This window comes from Mercenaria mercenaria, chromosome 8 (assembly GCF_021730395.1).
Source record: "Mercenaria mercenaria strain notata chromosome 8, MADL_Memer_1, whole genome shotgun sequence".
Lineage (NCBI taxonomy): Eukaryota > Metazoa > Mollusca > Bivalvia > Venerida > Veneridae > Mercenaria > Mercenaria mercenaria.
The window spans coordinates 24,394,596-24,410,779 of NC_069368.1; the positions used below are offsets into that span (position 1 = coordinate 24,394,596).

The following is a 16,184-nucleotide window of genomic DNA, read 5'->3' on the forward strand; positions in this document are numbered from 1 at the left end:
CATTTTTTAAATTAAGTTATACTAGAGGTTAAATTTCACTGGTAGATATTTTCTATTATTATGATACTGGGAGACACTGTTTTTCTATGAAAAAAATCTGTAACATTAATGAGGTTTCACTAAAAAATGAATTACAGTTTGGTAACAGTAACTATGGCCCACAATTTTTATATAAATAACGCTTAAATATTAAATTTTGCATGTTTTTCTTTAACAAAAAGCTTTCCTATTATGCACAAACTCAACATAAAATCAGAAATAATCAAGAGTGATTAATGTTTGCCAGATATCATTTTTAGTCCTGATGAAAACTGACAGGTTTTGAATTTATATTAAACCTTGTATCACAAGACCATTCTTTAACTTTGCAAAATTTTGCCACTAAGTAATAACTAAAAAAATCTGAAAATGTCTAAATAAATTGAAAAAGAACATGTGGGTGCAGTCACTTTAATCTTTATAAGTGTGGGCTCAGTCATTGACCAAACAATATTTTATTTGAGTCATTTTCCATCTGTGGCACTTGAGCATTTTTTGATAAAGTAATGTTTATTCACACAAAAGGATATGAGTAAAACTTAAAAACTATTTTTTCAGCACTTCAGAAAATTTGCAATTTATCATTCAAGTTTTGTTCTAGACCATGACTGATCAGTCAAAAATCACAAAACATTATAAACCCATTTATCACCATATAGACAGCAAAATAAGATCTTATCAAAGGTCCCTTAACACACACCTTTATAATCGCAACATATTACACAATACCTTTTTTGCCCAAGGACTAACGCTGACTTAAAACATTCAATGTTTTATGTACATTACTATTTTTGCCACCGTAAAATAATCCTAGTATTGTAATGTAGTAATGTTATAATAAGGGCTTACACTAGACTATTTTCAATAACCTTGGGCATGAAAAAAAGTTAATGATGCAGAAGAACTATAGTCTGTTTCAAATTTTGTTTTGCACATTCATTAATAATACACTTGCAAGTATGAAAAAAGCCTTTTTTGATTAAAAAAAAAATCCAGTTCTGAAGTACAAAAATTGTTTAAGCATATAATAAATGTAGGGACATTAAACCACTTCAAAACATTAGATCCAAGTTTTTATGACAGAAACTATAATAAAATTTCATGGATGAATACAAATGCATACCAAATGGTTCACAGCCACAATAAACCTCTCCCTACAGAAGTACTGGCAGCAACCAATTTAATCAATTAAAGGTGCCAGATGTGATTTAATTAAATCAGCTTTGAAGAATGAAACAGAACTGGTGGGGAATCACTTTGGGACATATATTAAGTATGAATATTATTTCTTTATATTTCCTTAATTTTGTGTCCCTAGGTCAAAGTCAGGTCAATTTCTAAAATCTAACATATTAAAATTAATGCCATGTAAAATTCGAGCTTTAAATAACAAGAGCTGTCTGATGACAGCGCGCTCGACTATTCGAAGAATTGATTGAAGAATGGGGTCAAAATATTTCCACGGATATTCAGACAAAAGAAATAAATAGATGAGACAAACAATGTTCCTGTATTACTTTGATTTCGATAAGTCTTGCACTAAATGGCTATATGATCCAATTTTAAAGTCCAAAAAGGGCCATAATTCAGTCAAAATAGTTATGTACTCTTGCCTACAGATGGAAATCATAATGATAAACAAGTGTTCGAAGTTTAAAAGCCATATGTCAAATAGTTTTGACAAAACATGGACTTGTATGAAAACAGAACCAATTTCAAAGTCCAAAAAGGACCATAATTCAGCCAAAATAGATGACAGAGTTACGTTCTCTTTCCTACAGATAGAGACTATTATACTAAACAAGTGATAAAAGTTTCAAAGCCATATGTCAAACACTTTACAAACAAGAGCTCGTCGAACACGAAATGCCCCCCTTGATGCATTTAGTAATTGCACAAGGAACAGAAATTATATGCACACTGTAAATAAGTATATGTAAACCATGTGACCCACAGGGCGGAGCCATATTAAACCTTGGGGAATAATTTGAATAATCTTAGTAGAGGATCACTAGATGATGTCATATACAAAATATCAAAGCCCTAGGCCCTGTGGTTTTGGACAAGAGGTTTTTCAAAGTTTTTTCCTATATAAGGCTATATAAACCATGTGACCCTAGGGGTGGGGCCATATTTGACCCCAGGGAAATAATCTGAACAATCTTGGTAGAGGACCACTAGATTTTGCTACATACCAAATATCAAAGCCCTAGGCCCTATGGTTTTGGACAAGAAGATCAGAAACCATTTAACTGTTCCTGGCCAATGTGACCTTGACCATTGACCTAATGACCTCAAAATCAATAGGTGTCACCTGCTGGTCATGACCAACCTCCCTATCAACTTTCGTGATCCTAGGCCAAAGCGTTCTTGAGTTATCATCCGGAAACTGTTTTACTGTTCAGGGTCACTGTGACCTTGACCTTTAACATACTGACCTCAAAATCAATAGGGGTCATCTGCTGGTCATGGCCAACCTAACTTTCAATTTTCCTGACACTAGGCCCAAGCGTTCTTGAGTTATTGCCTGGAAACCATTTTACTGTTCAGGGTCACTGTGACCTTGACCTTTAACATACTGACCTCAAAATCAATAGGGGTCATCTGCTGGTCATGACCAACCTCCCTATCAACTTTCATGATCCTAGGCCCAAGTGTTCTTGAGTTATCATCCGGAAACCGTTTTACTATTCTGGGTCACTGTGACCTTGACCTTTGACATACAGACCTCAAAATCAATAGGGGTCATCTACTGGTGATGACCAACCTCCCTATCAACTTTCATGATCCTAGGCCCAAGCGTTCTTGAGTTATCATCCGGAAACGGATAGGTCTACATTCCGACCGACCAACCGACCGACAGAACGACCGACCGACCGACATCTGCAAAACAATATACCCCTCGTTTTTCAAAGGGGGGCATAAAAATATGAACTGGTACGAAAAACTTAACCAAGATTTCTAAGTCAAAAGGGGCCATAATTCAGCCAAAATCCTTGATGGAGTTGTGTACTCTTGCCTATAATTGGACATGGTGATGGTAAACAGGTGTTGAAAGTTTCAAAGCTTTATCTCAAAAGACTTTGTCAAAATATGAACTGGTACGAAATATTAACCCAGATTTCTAAGTCAAAAAGGGCCATAATTCAGCCAAAATCCTTAATGGAGTTATGTGCTCTTGCCTATAACTGGACATGGTGATGGTAAACAAGTGTTGAAAGTTTCAACGCTTAATCTCAAAAGACTTTGACTAAATATGAACTGGTACGAAAAACTTAACCAAGATTTCTAAGTCGAAAGGGGCCATAATTCAGCCAAAATCCCTGATGGAGTTATGTACTCTTGCCTATAACTGGCCATGGTGATGGTAAACAAGTGTTGAAAGTTTCAAAGCTTTATCTTTAAAGACTTTGTCAAAATATGAACTGGTACGAAAAACTTAACCATGATTTCTAAGTCAAAAGGGGCCATAATTCAGCCAAAATCCTTGATGGAGTTATGTGCTCTACCCTATAACTGGCCATGATGATCGTAAACAAGTGTTGAAAGTTTCAAAGCTTTATCTCAAAAGACTTTGTCAAAATGTGGACTGGTACGAAAAACTTAACCAAGGTGTGACGCCGACGCCGTGGTGAGTAGGATAGCTCTACTTATTCTTCGAATAGTCGAGCTAAAAATCCAGATTTGGACTTTTGGAAGTGTTGCAACATTATCTAACTTAGTTAGCTTGACAATATACCATCAATCACGTGAACACTTGGAGAGTTTTCACTTCAGCATTTATTGCCAAACTGATCATTATTTATTCACCTATAGATCAGTGTATATTACTATATAAACACTATAGATCAGTGGTATATTACTATATAAACATTTCTGTATCCCAGGAAGTACCATTTATACAGGATTAGACCACGATAATCCGTAAATAGCCAATCGCAAAGCAGACTTGTACCCGTCTATATTTCATATACAACAGTAGAGTTGTATATATATCGAGGGAAACTTGGGCAAAAAACGCGTGAATTTTCGTGCCAATTTACCATCTAACAATACAGGCTAACGCCGGAGTTAAATGACCTTGCAATATTCTCACCAGTTATCAATGGGATAAAAAATAAGACTGACTTGGAGGTAGGGGTGACTATTGAGGCCAATTTTGACTATTGCAATACTATTGATATTGCTTTAAAACTATTGCGATACTATTCTATTGCAGGTTACTATTGCGATACTATTGCAATAGTTATCGGCCATCATATTTTATACAGTAAAGCTACCAACTTGCATTGTTACACAGTGTAAGAGACGGCATTGTTTAAAATTGCTGTTAACACACATTGAGATGTTTGTATAAATGAAATGGACAGAAATAATTCTAACATTAAATATTTCTTGCCTTCCTTGGCTTTGGAACAATAAGGCCATCCTTAAAAAATTGTTTGTTTGCAGTAACGCGACCGACTCACGAAAATCGCCGCGACTCAAACAATTTTTTAACCCAAAACTCGGATTTTTTTTTTTATCGGTGCCGTGTTTTTATTCTTTCCTGTTTCGTTATTTCTTTTGGGTAACTATTTGTATCGCTAAGTTTTCCTAGACAGTGTTCGTTGAGGTTCAACTACATGATTGATCGAATTGACCGATAAGAAACAAAATATGTGAATGTTATGCTTTCTGTATACCGCTAATTAACAAGTGACACAAATACGATAACAGGCTGCTCTTCTATGCATTGTTTATCAATTAACTTTTACACATTGATCAATAAATACCTTTGGCAACGACGAACATTATTGTACCAAATACAAACCGCGAGAAGCCCACGTGTCAGTCAGCGCGTGGCATGACTGACATCTGCCAGAAGCTGATTAATATACCAAGATCCGCCTACTGCCATACTTCCGCTTATGGCGGCGAACAATATTAGAATTCACCGGGATTTTGATTGACAAGGGGCAGTACTTTCGAACTCGAGACGCATAAAAGAAAATTTCCTCGGGTCAAGCCGACGCACGGGACATTTTTTGTGCGGGTCAAATACGAGTTTTTCTCGATAAGTGCGAGTGAAAACCCAGAACCTCGGGTCTACCGAACACCCTGCCAATTTCCTGATATACTACAAAAAATTCATGCAAAAAGTTGTTTAGAAAATTCCACAATGGACAAATCGTGGTACATAGTGTTATCTGTGCAATACTGCAGACGTATTTAACCGAGTTTTAAGATTTGTAAAATAATGATTTTTCTCGTACGTAAAACATCTGGGATAGATAAATTCTTGGAGATCATTCTGTCATAATTTCTCAAACAATTTTGCAAACAAATAATAATTTTAGTTTCGATCTTTTGTCGTTGCATAATCTTTTTAATCTGCCCCGAGGATAAAACTGCAGTGACACTGCACAAGTCACTTGGAAAGAGCACAATAAACGTCAAAAATATTAGACAAACAAAATTTTCTTACCTGAAAATTTATTTATAAAAGTTAAACATCCTTTCAATGCAATGACTAAAACCAGCGAAAGAAATCCATAATGTTTACATTTCTAGATTTTCCTATTTAAGTGAAATTAAATTTCCATGGGTCCACTTTTTCCTATTTTTCAAAACCCAGACTTTAGAAACATTGTTATTATTACTGAAACTTTCTCTCTTGTTCTGTGTAACTGAAATTCATGCAAATTTTTGACACCTGCCATCAGAAACTGGGTTTAACCTGTTAGACAACTGTTTCTTTTAATGTGTGGGGACAGTAGCAGATCAAAGAAGACAGTAGCAGATCAAAGAAGAGGTGTATTCTGTGTGATGTCATAGTGATGTCACTGCTATTGACATGTATTTAATTCAAGAAGTGACTGTGAAATGCTTTTATGGGTTTTTGTGTTTTGACTTTGAGTGCATTAGCACTGGGAGCTTGATTTATTTTTTGCTGATATGGAATTAACCTAGCTTTTTTTAATTGTATTCATATTCAGATTAGGCTTTTCTTGGTTAAGGCAATCATTGCAAGAGTGAAAAAAAAACACTTTAATTTGCAGTTTAATCACATTAGATTCACAAGGATAAGAAATTAGGTTTACATTGAACAAAGAAGTATATTTTATAGCTCTTTGCATTGGAGGATAAGAAAACAGAATCACTGATATTTTCAGTGAATTTGTTATTTACTTTAAATCAACAGACTTAAACAAAGACAGGAAATAATAATAATAAAAAGTATATTTATTTCCATTTTCAACTTGCATGTCATGGCGCTATTAAAAATCTTTCCACGTTTCCCTAAAATCACTCCACCTCTCCCTAAAATCTCTCCACTTCTCCATAATCTTAGCTGAGGAAGAAATGACTTCTCCCTAAAATATTAGCATAGCTTAGGCCATACCAAATTGATTAATAGTTCTTCGGAAATTTTTCAAAAAAAATAGGAGCGAGCGAGCGAAATTTTTTTTCTTTTTTTTTTCCTCAATTTTGATTTTTTCAGAGGCGGGCAGATTTTACATGGAGCGAGCGGGTATTTTTTTTTTTTTTTTTTTTCCAGCTTGGACCCTAAAAGGAGGCATAACCAGTTATGATTATACATGAAGTTAACATTTCTTTAAGAATAACACAGAAATCAAACATTTACAGTGTGACTAACACAGTAGATAGCTTTTCTATATGTTTTAAAGACTACATGAATGGTTTTGCAAATAAATTCTTGCCAAAACTCACTGAATCAGTTTGTTTTTATTTTGTATTTATAATTACTAAGGGATGAGTGTCTTATTTTTAATTTTGATTGTTCTACATTAATCTGAAGGCGTGCCTATTTATCGGCAGAGGATGGTGAGGAATATTTAAGACAAAACGGGAAACCCAAGTGGAATAACATATCTTCTGAAACCCAATTAGATGGCTTCGACACATGAGCAACTTTGTGCCCCTAGTGAAACTCCAAACGGTAGAGGTGAGGGGAAAGTAATAAATCACTTGACCAATAAGACCAAACGGAGTTGGGCACACAAATGCTTCAACATTGCTTGAATCCCATTGGAATAATTTCTTAACAGATCAGGATAGCTTAAGTTTTTGTGGTAGAGGTTCATTTCAGTCAAAAATGATAACAGATGGACAAAAAATGATCCCAATATGGCCACTCTTAAAAGTGTTATTTGTTGTGCTTTGATTGACCAAGAAATTTTGAGTTGGGAAGGTCTGTTTTTTCAGTTTCTTTCTTTCAATCAATGTCACAGCCAATTAATATACAAACAGGGAAAATTGGGGTTACAATACGACAGAAATTATCTTTATATCTACACTACTTATTTGAAAAGCTAAACATTTTTTTAATTGAATATATGCATTTTGATAGAATATCTGACTGCCGTACTAAAGAATTTACGTTCAAAATGATTTGGGCCCGAGACAATTAAATTTAATGTGATGGATCAGTCAGGATCTGTGAACAAACTTTTTTTTTTAAAGAAAGCACTTTGTTTTGGCTCTAGATCTAACATATTGAACTAAACAACTGATAACAAATAGTCTGAAAACTTTATCTGAACAATATTTCTATGTTTAATCCAAATATTTTTAAATGAATCCCCGTGCACGTCTTACAAGTCGGGCTCTGTTCTTTTCACAGTATTCTGTATTGAACAATCGTAGAACGTGCCTACTTCATCACCTACCGGCACATCGAAGGCCAAGTGTGGCATTAGCACAGACACTCCAGATTTAAAACAAATGATGAACAACATCATAATTCCTGACTTTTTTAGTTTGAGTCATCAGCTACATGTATTACGAACGCATGAATTCCGATCAATATCACTTTGACGCATTAAAACAGCGATAAAATCTGTTTTGCCGTTATCATTCCGGACCGCTTAATCAAAAAAAAAAAAAATTTTTTCGGAGATTTTTACGTACGTGCGGGCGGGTGAATTTTTTTTTCTTTTTCTCGAGAATGAAATCATTGATGCGGTAGTTCCGACGAACGACAAATCAATTTGGTATGGCCTTAAGCCCTGAGTAAACAATATAAAACAATTAAGTATTGTCTAAAAATTACATGATACATAGGCTTTGAAGGAGTGCTGTGCTAGTAATCAGACTCAGGTCTACAGGGTAAAATATCAAAGATTTTGCTATGTACTTCAATGCTGTCCATTCAATGGAGTAGGAATCCTAAGGAATGTAATGTTTTTTTTATTACCCCAGCCAGTGCAAGGACATTCAAAAGGTCTGGCCAATTATTTTTGTTTAATATATTGATAATCTTAAATTTTTAAGTTTCATATGGAGACAATAAGCTCTGTTTCTGACTGGTGTCAGGCTATCTGTTGTTTTTACTGTTATTAAAAAGGTTATATTAATATTAGTATTCATACTATGTGAAAACTGCCACCCTTGCAGATATGTTACAATCAATTTAGCATTCTACAGAGAAGTGTTAGTACCCAAAAGGTGTATAAACCAGAGGGTTAAAAAGAAAATGCAGGTGTTGTACAATTAGCATACAAAAAAAAAAAAAAAAATGAAAAAAAAAAAAAAACCCCTACCTACCTACTCACACTAAAAATTCCGGGTCGCGTTACTGCAAACAAACAATTTTTTAAGGATGGCCTAAGTAAAACAATAAACCTATGCAAGGTATACTCAAACGAATCGGCCATTTTGTTGCGAATGTCAACATGTTTAATAACCCAAAGCATCGAAAAAGACGAAAATTAAGGTGTACCAGCACTAAATGAAGGGCCCTACCGAACAGTTTGCTGTATAATACAAGTAGCCTTCTTTCTCAATGTCCATAGTACATTTTCTCATCTAAGATTAACAGGTTATTTAAATATATTTAATCACAGTTTCTAAGAAACTAAATTTATTAATTATCTCCCAGACTTCTCAGTCCTTTATGGTAGTTAAATTCCGTGAGGGTAATTATTGTAATGGAGACGTAAACATTTTCCGAGGCGCAAATGAAAGCTGGCTCTGTTTCTTGGTTTATAAATGATAAATTATTTCTGTATTTACACAAATTTCAAAACTATCGAAACTATCGATTGTTGAAGGTACTATCGGCGATTGTTATTGGATCGTGACTTTTCTATCGATGCATGCTATCGGGACACTTAGTATCGCAATGCATCGATAGTTCGATGTATCGTTACACCCCTACTTGGAGGTAAATTCAGTTGACAACGTCTAAATATTAATATTGTAAAAATGACCCCGTGTTATTAGATATCAATAAAAATGAATTACAATAAACTACATATTTGTAGTGTAGAACCAACTGGGTAAAAACGTAATTTACACATTCACTGAAACGTTTCCAACAGTTGTAACTTTTTATGTTCACTTGTTATAAAAAGACATGTCAGCACGATCCTTACATTTGCAATCAACTGGATCCAGTTGTTCGAAACTTTAACAGGCGATTGAGTTAACGGTCGATTGACTTTAGCAGTAGATTTAGTTTAGAAAACTTAGAAAATCAAATGCACTTGTTAAGGATTATAAACACTAAACCATCTTTACAGTAAAATTAAAACATCATACTAGTGTTTCCCACCCACCAAGACTAGTATCATAAATAGAAATTTAACAGGCGGTTAGTTTAACAGCTTAATGCAGTGGTCGTGGGTTCGAGCATCATTGGGGTCACGACCATGATTTCTCATATGACACCAGTACTAGTTTTCATAGGAAACGGACTCGAGAGTGGTTACAATAAGCTTAAACAGTTAAAGCTTTCATCACAATCGAGCTAAAACAAATTAGTATAAACTAAACTAAACTAAATTACAGTCCGTTAAAGTTTCGAACAACTTGGCCCAGTTAGAAAGTAAAAAAACTACATCATTCTTACAAGAAGGGCACGATATAGTAAAAGGTATTCGTAGTCCTACGAGCATCTACGCACTAACTATATCCTGATAAACAAAGTAAACAAATAAAAAAAAATAACTAACTAACTAAATAAATAAATAACCTGGCTATCTTCTTGAATCAACGAATCAACGTATCTGTCATCGTGTTTCGCCAACATGCAAACTCCTCACAAAAACTAATTGTTCAGCATGCAGTCCAATTTTGAGTATTTTTGAGAAATCCATATTTAACTGTTTAGCATTAATTTTGTGATTGCAAATGACTCAAAGTGTTAATGAACGTTAAATCTTAGTAAATCCGGTATTTGAGTAAAACTGAATTTATACAAATAACCTGCATTCTTTCATATGCCCTACTGATAATTAAGCGCTAACGGTACAAAGATGATATTACTCTTATAAAACACGCTAATCCTAATTTCTATAGAACGCGTGGGAGAGTTTTCAATAATTGCAGTTTTTATGTCACGTGGTCTAAGTCGGATAGACAACTTGTGCCGTTGTCTACGGGATATATACAACTCGCTTTGCTCGTTGTATATATCCCGTAGACAACGGCACTCGTTGTCTATCCTATACTTAAAATTTGGTGAATGATTACCTAATTTTAATAATATCAGGTAGCAGGTTTTTTTCCTTCTATAATAGCCCCTTCCCCTAAGAAAATTTCTTTTAAATCATGCATTTCCCCCAAAATTGACTTTACGTTTGGTTTTTTTTTTATTCTCCTTTGCACAAATATAAAAAAAAAAAACCAACCAAAAAAACTATTTATCTTGAGCACTATTTACAGAGGAAAAATAACATTGTTTAGATTCAACAAAATAATTTGATTTTCAATAAGTGAATTATCTATCTTACTGATTTCAGCATCTAATGCTACGGAAAATAATAATAGTAACAAATATTTCAATAAAAATAGGCTGGGTTTGCTATGACTGCTGTGTAAAAGTTCTTGTTAAAAGTCATTATCCTAATAAATGAAAAAACAGCAGTGTTCAGCTATAAATATCCATCATAAGCGTCAACAGTTACTGTGAATATTGACACGCTCTAGCAGTATTCACTACATGGACCTGATGCTCCCACGCTAACATATCAATTAGAGCAGCAAATATATCGAAATTGCCTACTCATCTGTGAAAAGACGCTACTTACGTTTTGAACTTAAAACTATTACCGGTATTTCAAAAGGTTATTAAAAGTTGCTGACATCAAATGTTTATATCCTGTAGTGTTTGTGTTATCTGTTTTATCTTCTTCAATAAACCATTGATCTTTAAGTTTTTTTTTCAAGAGCATGAACACACAGTTGGCAAATTGCAACAATACAGTATACATTAAATGATTGAACAATATCTTTTCAGTTTCTTTAAACTATTTAGGCCTCACCAAATTAAAAAGTTGTTCATCGGAATTGCCGCTCCTATATTTTCAGAAACACAAAAAAAATATTTTTTTTTGTTTTTGGCTTGCGCTCGCCCCATTGAAAAAAATCAATCCAAAAATTTTTGGTGCGCTACTTTTTACGGACGTAAAAGTGTATAAATGCTTATAATTTCAGTCCTAGATTGTTCTCAAATGGATTTTAATCAAAATAAATACATACTACGCACACATCGTCTATAATAAGTCATAACCTTATATTTAGTTGCATTAAAGTTGTTTCCCCTTTATGCAATTACGCCATTTTCTTCAAATGTTTACCAAATTACATGCTACAAAAAATCGATTTATTTCATTGAAAACTGGACGAAGAAAAACATACTAATTTATTTGATAACATCAATCTACATTATTTTGGTAAGGGTAAATACTTATTGATGCATGTCACTTATCTGTTTTCTGTTTTTCCTTGCCAAATGATCAGCATTTGCATACTAAAGTTGGTGGGATAAGGAATTTACATTATGAGTTGTTTTCAGAACAGTTTCGATTTTCAAATTTTCCAATCATTTAGTAGACTAATGTTAATGCACGTTAATCTCCATTTCAGACTTTAATTGAGACTTTGTTTCAACAAATTTAATATGTTATGAAAGTTTAAAGTTAGAAAAAGAGCTGTACATAAGACATCATGCTCGACTTTTCTGAATCAGAGCTTTGCCAGTAAAAGGGGCATAATAGTCAGAAGCTTTGAAAGTACAGAGCTACTGGTCATTATATAAAACTTAATTAAAAATATTCTATGTTAAAAAGGGGCTTAACGCTGTCTACATTCAGACTTAAGAATATTGTTTCTCCAGGTGTAGACTTTGACAGTAAATATCTGTTCTAAGTTTAAAATCAGAAGCTTTAATAGATCTAGTAACACTCGCATAGATATTTGATGTATCAAAAACTTTGTAAAGTCAGCTAAGAATGCTACATCAAGTCACATATGTGTGATAAGTATGGTGTAAGGTTATGCATTGTTGTTTATTACATATTTTCTAACAGCATTTTCAAAAGCATGCATTATTTGATTACACTGTACTGTATGACAATGTTATTACCTTTTTTTCATGAGTTCGCTTTGTTGTGCATCTGCAGGTCAGAATTTCTCAATCCCTGGGGACTTACTTTTTAATTTAAAAGGGCTATACATTCTATTTCAAGGTTTTTATTAGTCAGTCGAGAGCCAAATGAAGACAAATATATTTCTTCGCTCTTCGCTCGCTCCTGATTTTCTCAAAAACCTAAAAAAATATTTAAATTATTTTTTCGCTCGCCGCCTCAATTTTTTCAGAAAAAAATCCGATGAACAACTTATCAATTTGGTGTGGCCTTATCATAAAATTTTGTTTATATTATTAACGGAGCATTCAGTTTATTTCTCAAGACAATTTCGCTGATTTAATTTACTGCCAAGGACATTCAATCTGTTAATCATCAAATTATGAGCATTTATATCAAAAATCAAGTTTTATTTAAAATAATATACAACTGAAGATCAAATTTTAAATGGCTGAATGAAACCTCAACTCACATCTCAACAAATCTGTGACATAAAGTTGGCACTTGTTACATCCAGATACCCATACCAATGAGATGCAGCATATTAGCAGTGTTTGTTATGTCCCAAGTTTGTTTTTTAATCATATACAGTATAAGAATTTAGATGTACCCACTTGACTAACTTATCAGTGGCACTTAACTTGGTATTTAATTAAGTCTGTCAGGATTTAACAAGTTTGATATATAAAAGAAATACTCTGGCATGTTTTTGTTTGGGATTAGTTGGTTTTATAAAGGTAAATGTTAATGCTATTGTTGGTTCTCTAACACTAATAACCAATATAATGTCTGATCTAAAAAAGTGATATATTCACATATTTATGATCTATGAATTTACAGATCAAGTATATGGAAAGTGCTGTAATTGCCTGTCCCAAAAATTGCAGGTTTAAATTCTAGTATGAATAAATAAGTAATTAAAAAAATTCTGACTTTCAATCATTTGTGTCGACTTTAAAAGATTTTTTGATTTTTTAGAAAAATCAAAGTGAACAAACAACACCGACACTCAAAAATGACCCTTTTAAGCACATACTGGGGTACAGACTAAGCCACAGTAGGGGAGAACATGCCAGGCAGCCAGTTACATTGTAGCTCAGTTCGTAGAGCACTCGCCTTGTAAGCAGCGAGTCCCAGATTTGAGTACCGTATTGACTCACCATGTGACATTTGTCTCTAAACGGGATGTGGCCTGCTTCCTTGGTCAGTTTTGTGATGCTCACAATATCACAAACCTCTTAATTCGACATACAAGTTTCCAATTTGTTTGTGTATATGTTACATAGGTCACTGGTCAAATTAGGGGAGAAATACAACAGACAGCCAGTAAGCTCAGTTGTCAGGGTTAGAACCCAGTACTTACTACAGATTTTCACACCATGTATAAAACACTCGAAAAGTAACATAACTTCATCCAAAGTATTCTTTTAGCAGTTTTTATACATCTGACCTTTAAATAAACCACTTCATTTGACCTAAATATGTGGCAATTAGAACTCTTGTTTAACCACAGAATAACATAGACTCCTTGCTAGACTTATGGATATCTTATCGTCTTCTGGGCTTTGACACATGTTTTATGTAGTCAAAATAATTTGATGTATAGACTGTTTTATATAAATTTGTGACAGGGCGATCTAAACTTCGAAACATCGAAAGACCAAAATAATGGAGGCTAAATCACAGTACACGGTCAGGTAAAGTTATTGGTTTTATTGCTTGCGCTATTGGCGCAGATCGGTAAACGTTAATTGTGTACAGTACATACATAGGAAATTCATAATTTTGAAAATTATTTAATACATTTTACATAAATCAATGAGGAATTGAATCCCCTTCTGATAAATCATTTTTTTATTATTCTAAGTTTTATTTTAATTTATGGCCAATTTGTGACATCATTGGCATCTGAACCATGTAAACCATCAGCAGCACTGAAAATTGCATCGACAATTTTCTCCACTATCTTGGTCTTTCGATCGAGTGTTTGACGTGAGTGGGGATTGATATGAAAAAATGATCTTAATATTTCCTATGATCAAGTCAAATATGTTGGACAAGTGTTTTATTTTATTTCATTTCATTACCTTAAGGTTCATCAAAAGTGTTTGGAGACCACCCCTCAGGTGAATTTTGATTTTGGAAATTTATTCCTCAAAGACCGTTACTATTTATTATAAATACACTGAATTCTTTAGAGGAAGTAGGGAATACATTATACAAAGGTAAGCTACTTTAAGAATAAGTATTTTGTGTAAAATTACATGTACTCTGATCGTCACAGTTCTATTTTGTAGAAAATATCAAACTTTTTTTTCAAAAGTATTTTTTCTTTAAATATGTTTTGTTTGTGTCTGTAACATATTCATCCAGGTACTCCCAGTATTGAAATACAGTTAACTTACATATTTTCTGAAATATATGAGTTTTTTTTTGTCATTTTGACAGCTCTACTTTCACTTTCGTTTTGCAATTTTTGCAACGTTTTGAAATGTGCATGTATCGTAACAATTTTAACACTGGGAATACCTGGAGAAATATGTTAGGCACACAATAAGTATAGACCTAATGTCAAAATATTTTTGAAAAAGAAGTTTGATATTTTTTTACAAAACAGAATGTGGACAAGCAAAGTACATGTGATATAAGAGAAATATTATTATACCGAACAAAACAACCTCTCTTGAAAGACACTTCTACTCTTTCTGAACAGTTTGGTATACAATTTATGAAAAACAAAGGCCTATGAGGTCTAAAGACATGAAGCGAAAATTCACCCGAGGGGTAGTCTCAAACACTTCACATGAACCATAACATTACTTTTCAAATTTCTGAAACATTTTTAGTGCGAGTGACATTAAATGCAATGAAATTCCATACCAACATGTTCTTGGTAATTGAGTAACATGAATAAATACATGCGCCTAGACTAAGCAATTTTTGCTCCTCCATTCATGAAACAGACTATAAAGTACTTGTCAAAGATCATTAATGAAGCATTTTAATAATCAAAATAAATGTAATTAAACTTACTTTGACTGCCAGTCATCTGCTTCTGTCTTGTATTTATTCGCGTCTAATTGCAACTTCGCTTTCTCTTTAGCTGTATCATCCAGAAGCTTGCGTGCCTCACCGAGTTCCGATTCATACAAAGATTTTATATTTGTCACTTCGCGAGATACCGTTTCTTCGGTGGATTTCACTTGAACAAGTAACCTGCTGTTTTCAGTCTCCAGGAAACGAACTCTGTCAATGTATGCCGCCAATCTGTCGTTCAGATTCTGAAGCTGCTCTTTCTCCTGCAAACGCGTGATACGGGCGGGTGATGGGGAGCGTGCGCGTCGTCCTGGAGAGACGCCGGTTCTTGGCGTTTCTCCCGAGGTAGACTGGGTAACCGTCGTCGTCGTCATAGACTTCCGACTCTGTCTTGACGCCATGATTGAATCTGATCAACAAATCCTACAATAAAATCTTATTATCACTCCTATTTGCTGAACAAACAAACCTATCACAAACACAGCTACCGGTAAAAATGGCCGACTGTCTCGCGATAAATCCCGCGGTTTACATCACGTGATAAATCATTTGCATATTTCACCTGGTTGAATGTTTTCGAAAGGATTAAATCCCAATCATTTGAATTAAAAAAAAAGATATATATATAATTATATGTATATAGTTAGATCTATATTTCATTTACCCTATTAATTTGTGTGCCTCAGTGCATTAATTCTACAATATTAAATCTTTCATTCCATAATATTTATATAG

At 33.9% G+C, this 16,184-nt stretch overlaps 1 protein-coding gene across 1 annotated transcript in view; it reads right to left on the minus strand.

The window, feature by feature from the left end:
- The window catches only part of LOC123565456 (prelamin-A/C-like), a 38,161-nt gene extending 22,189 nt beyond the window's left edge, over window positions 1-15,972 (minus strand). The window contains exon 1 of the mRNA XM_053549551.1: window positions 15,447-15,972. Coding sequence (XP_053405526.1) covers window positions 15,447-15,850 — 404 coding nt within the window. The 5' untranslated portion in view covers window positions 15,851-15,972. The remainder of the gene's footprint in view (window positions 1-15,446) is intronic.
- Window positions 15,973-16,184: the final 212 nt, after the last annotated feature.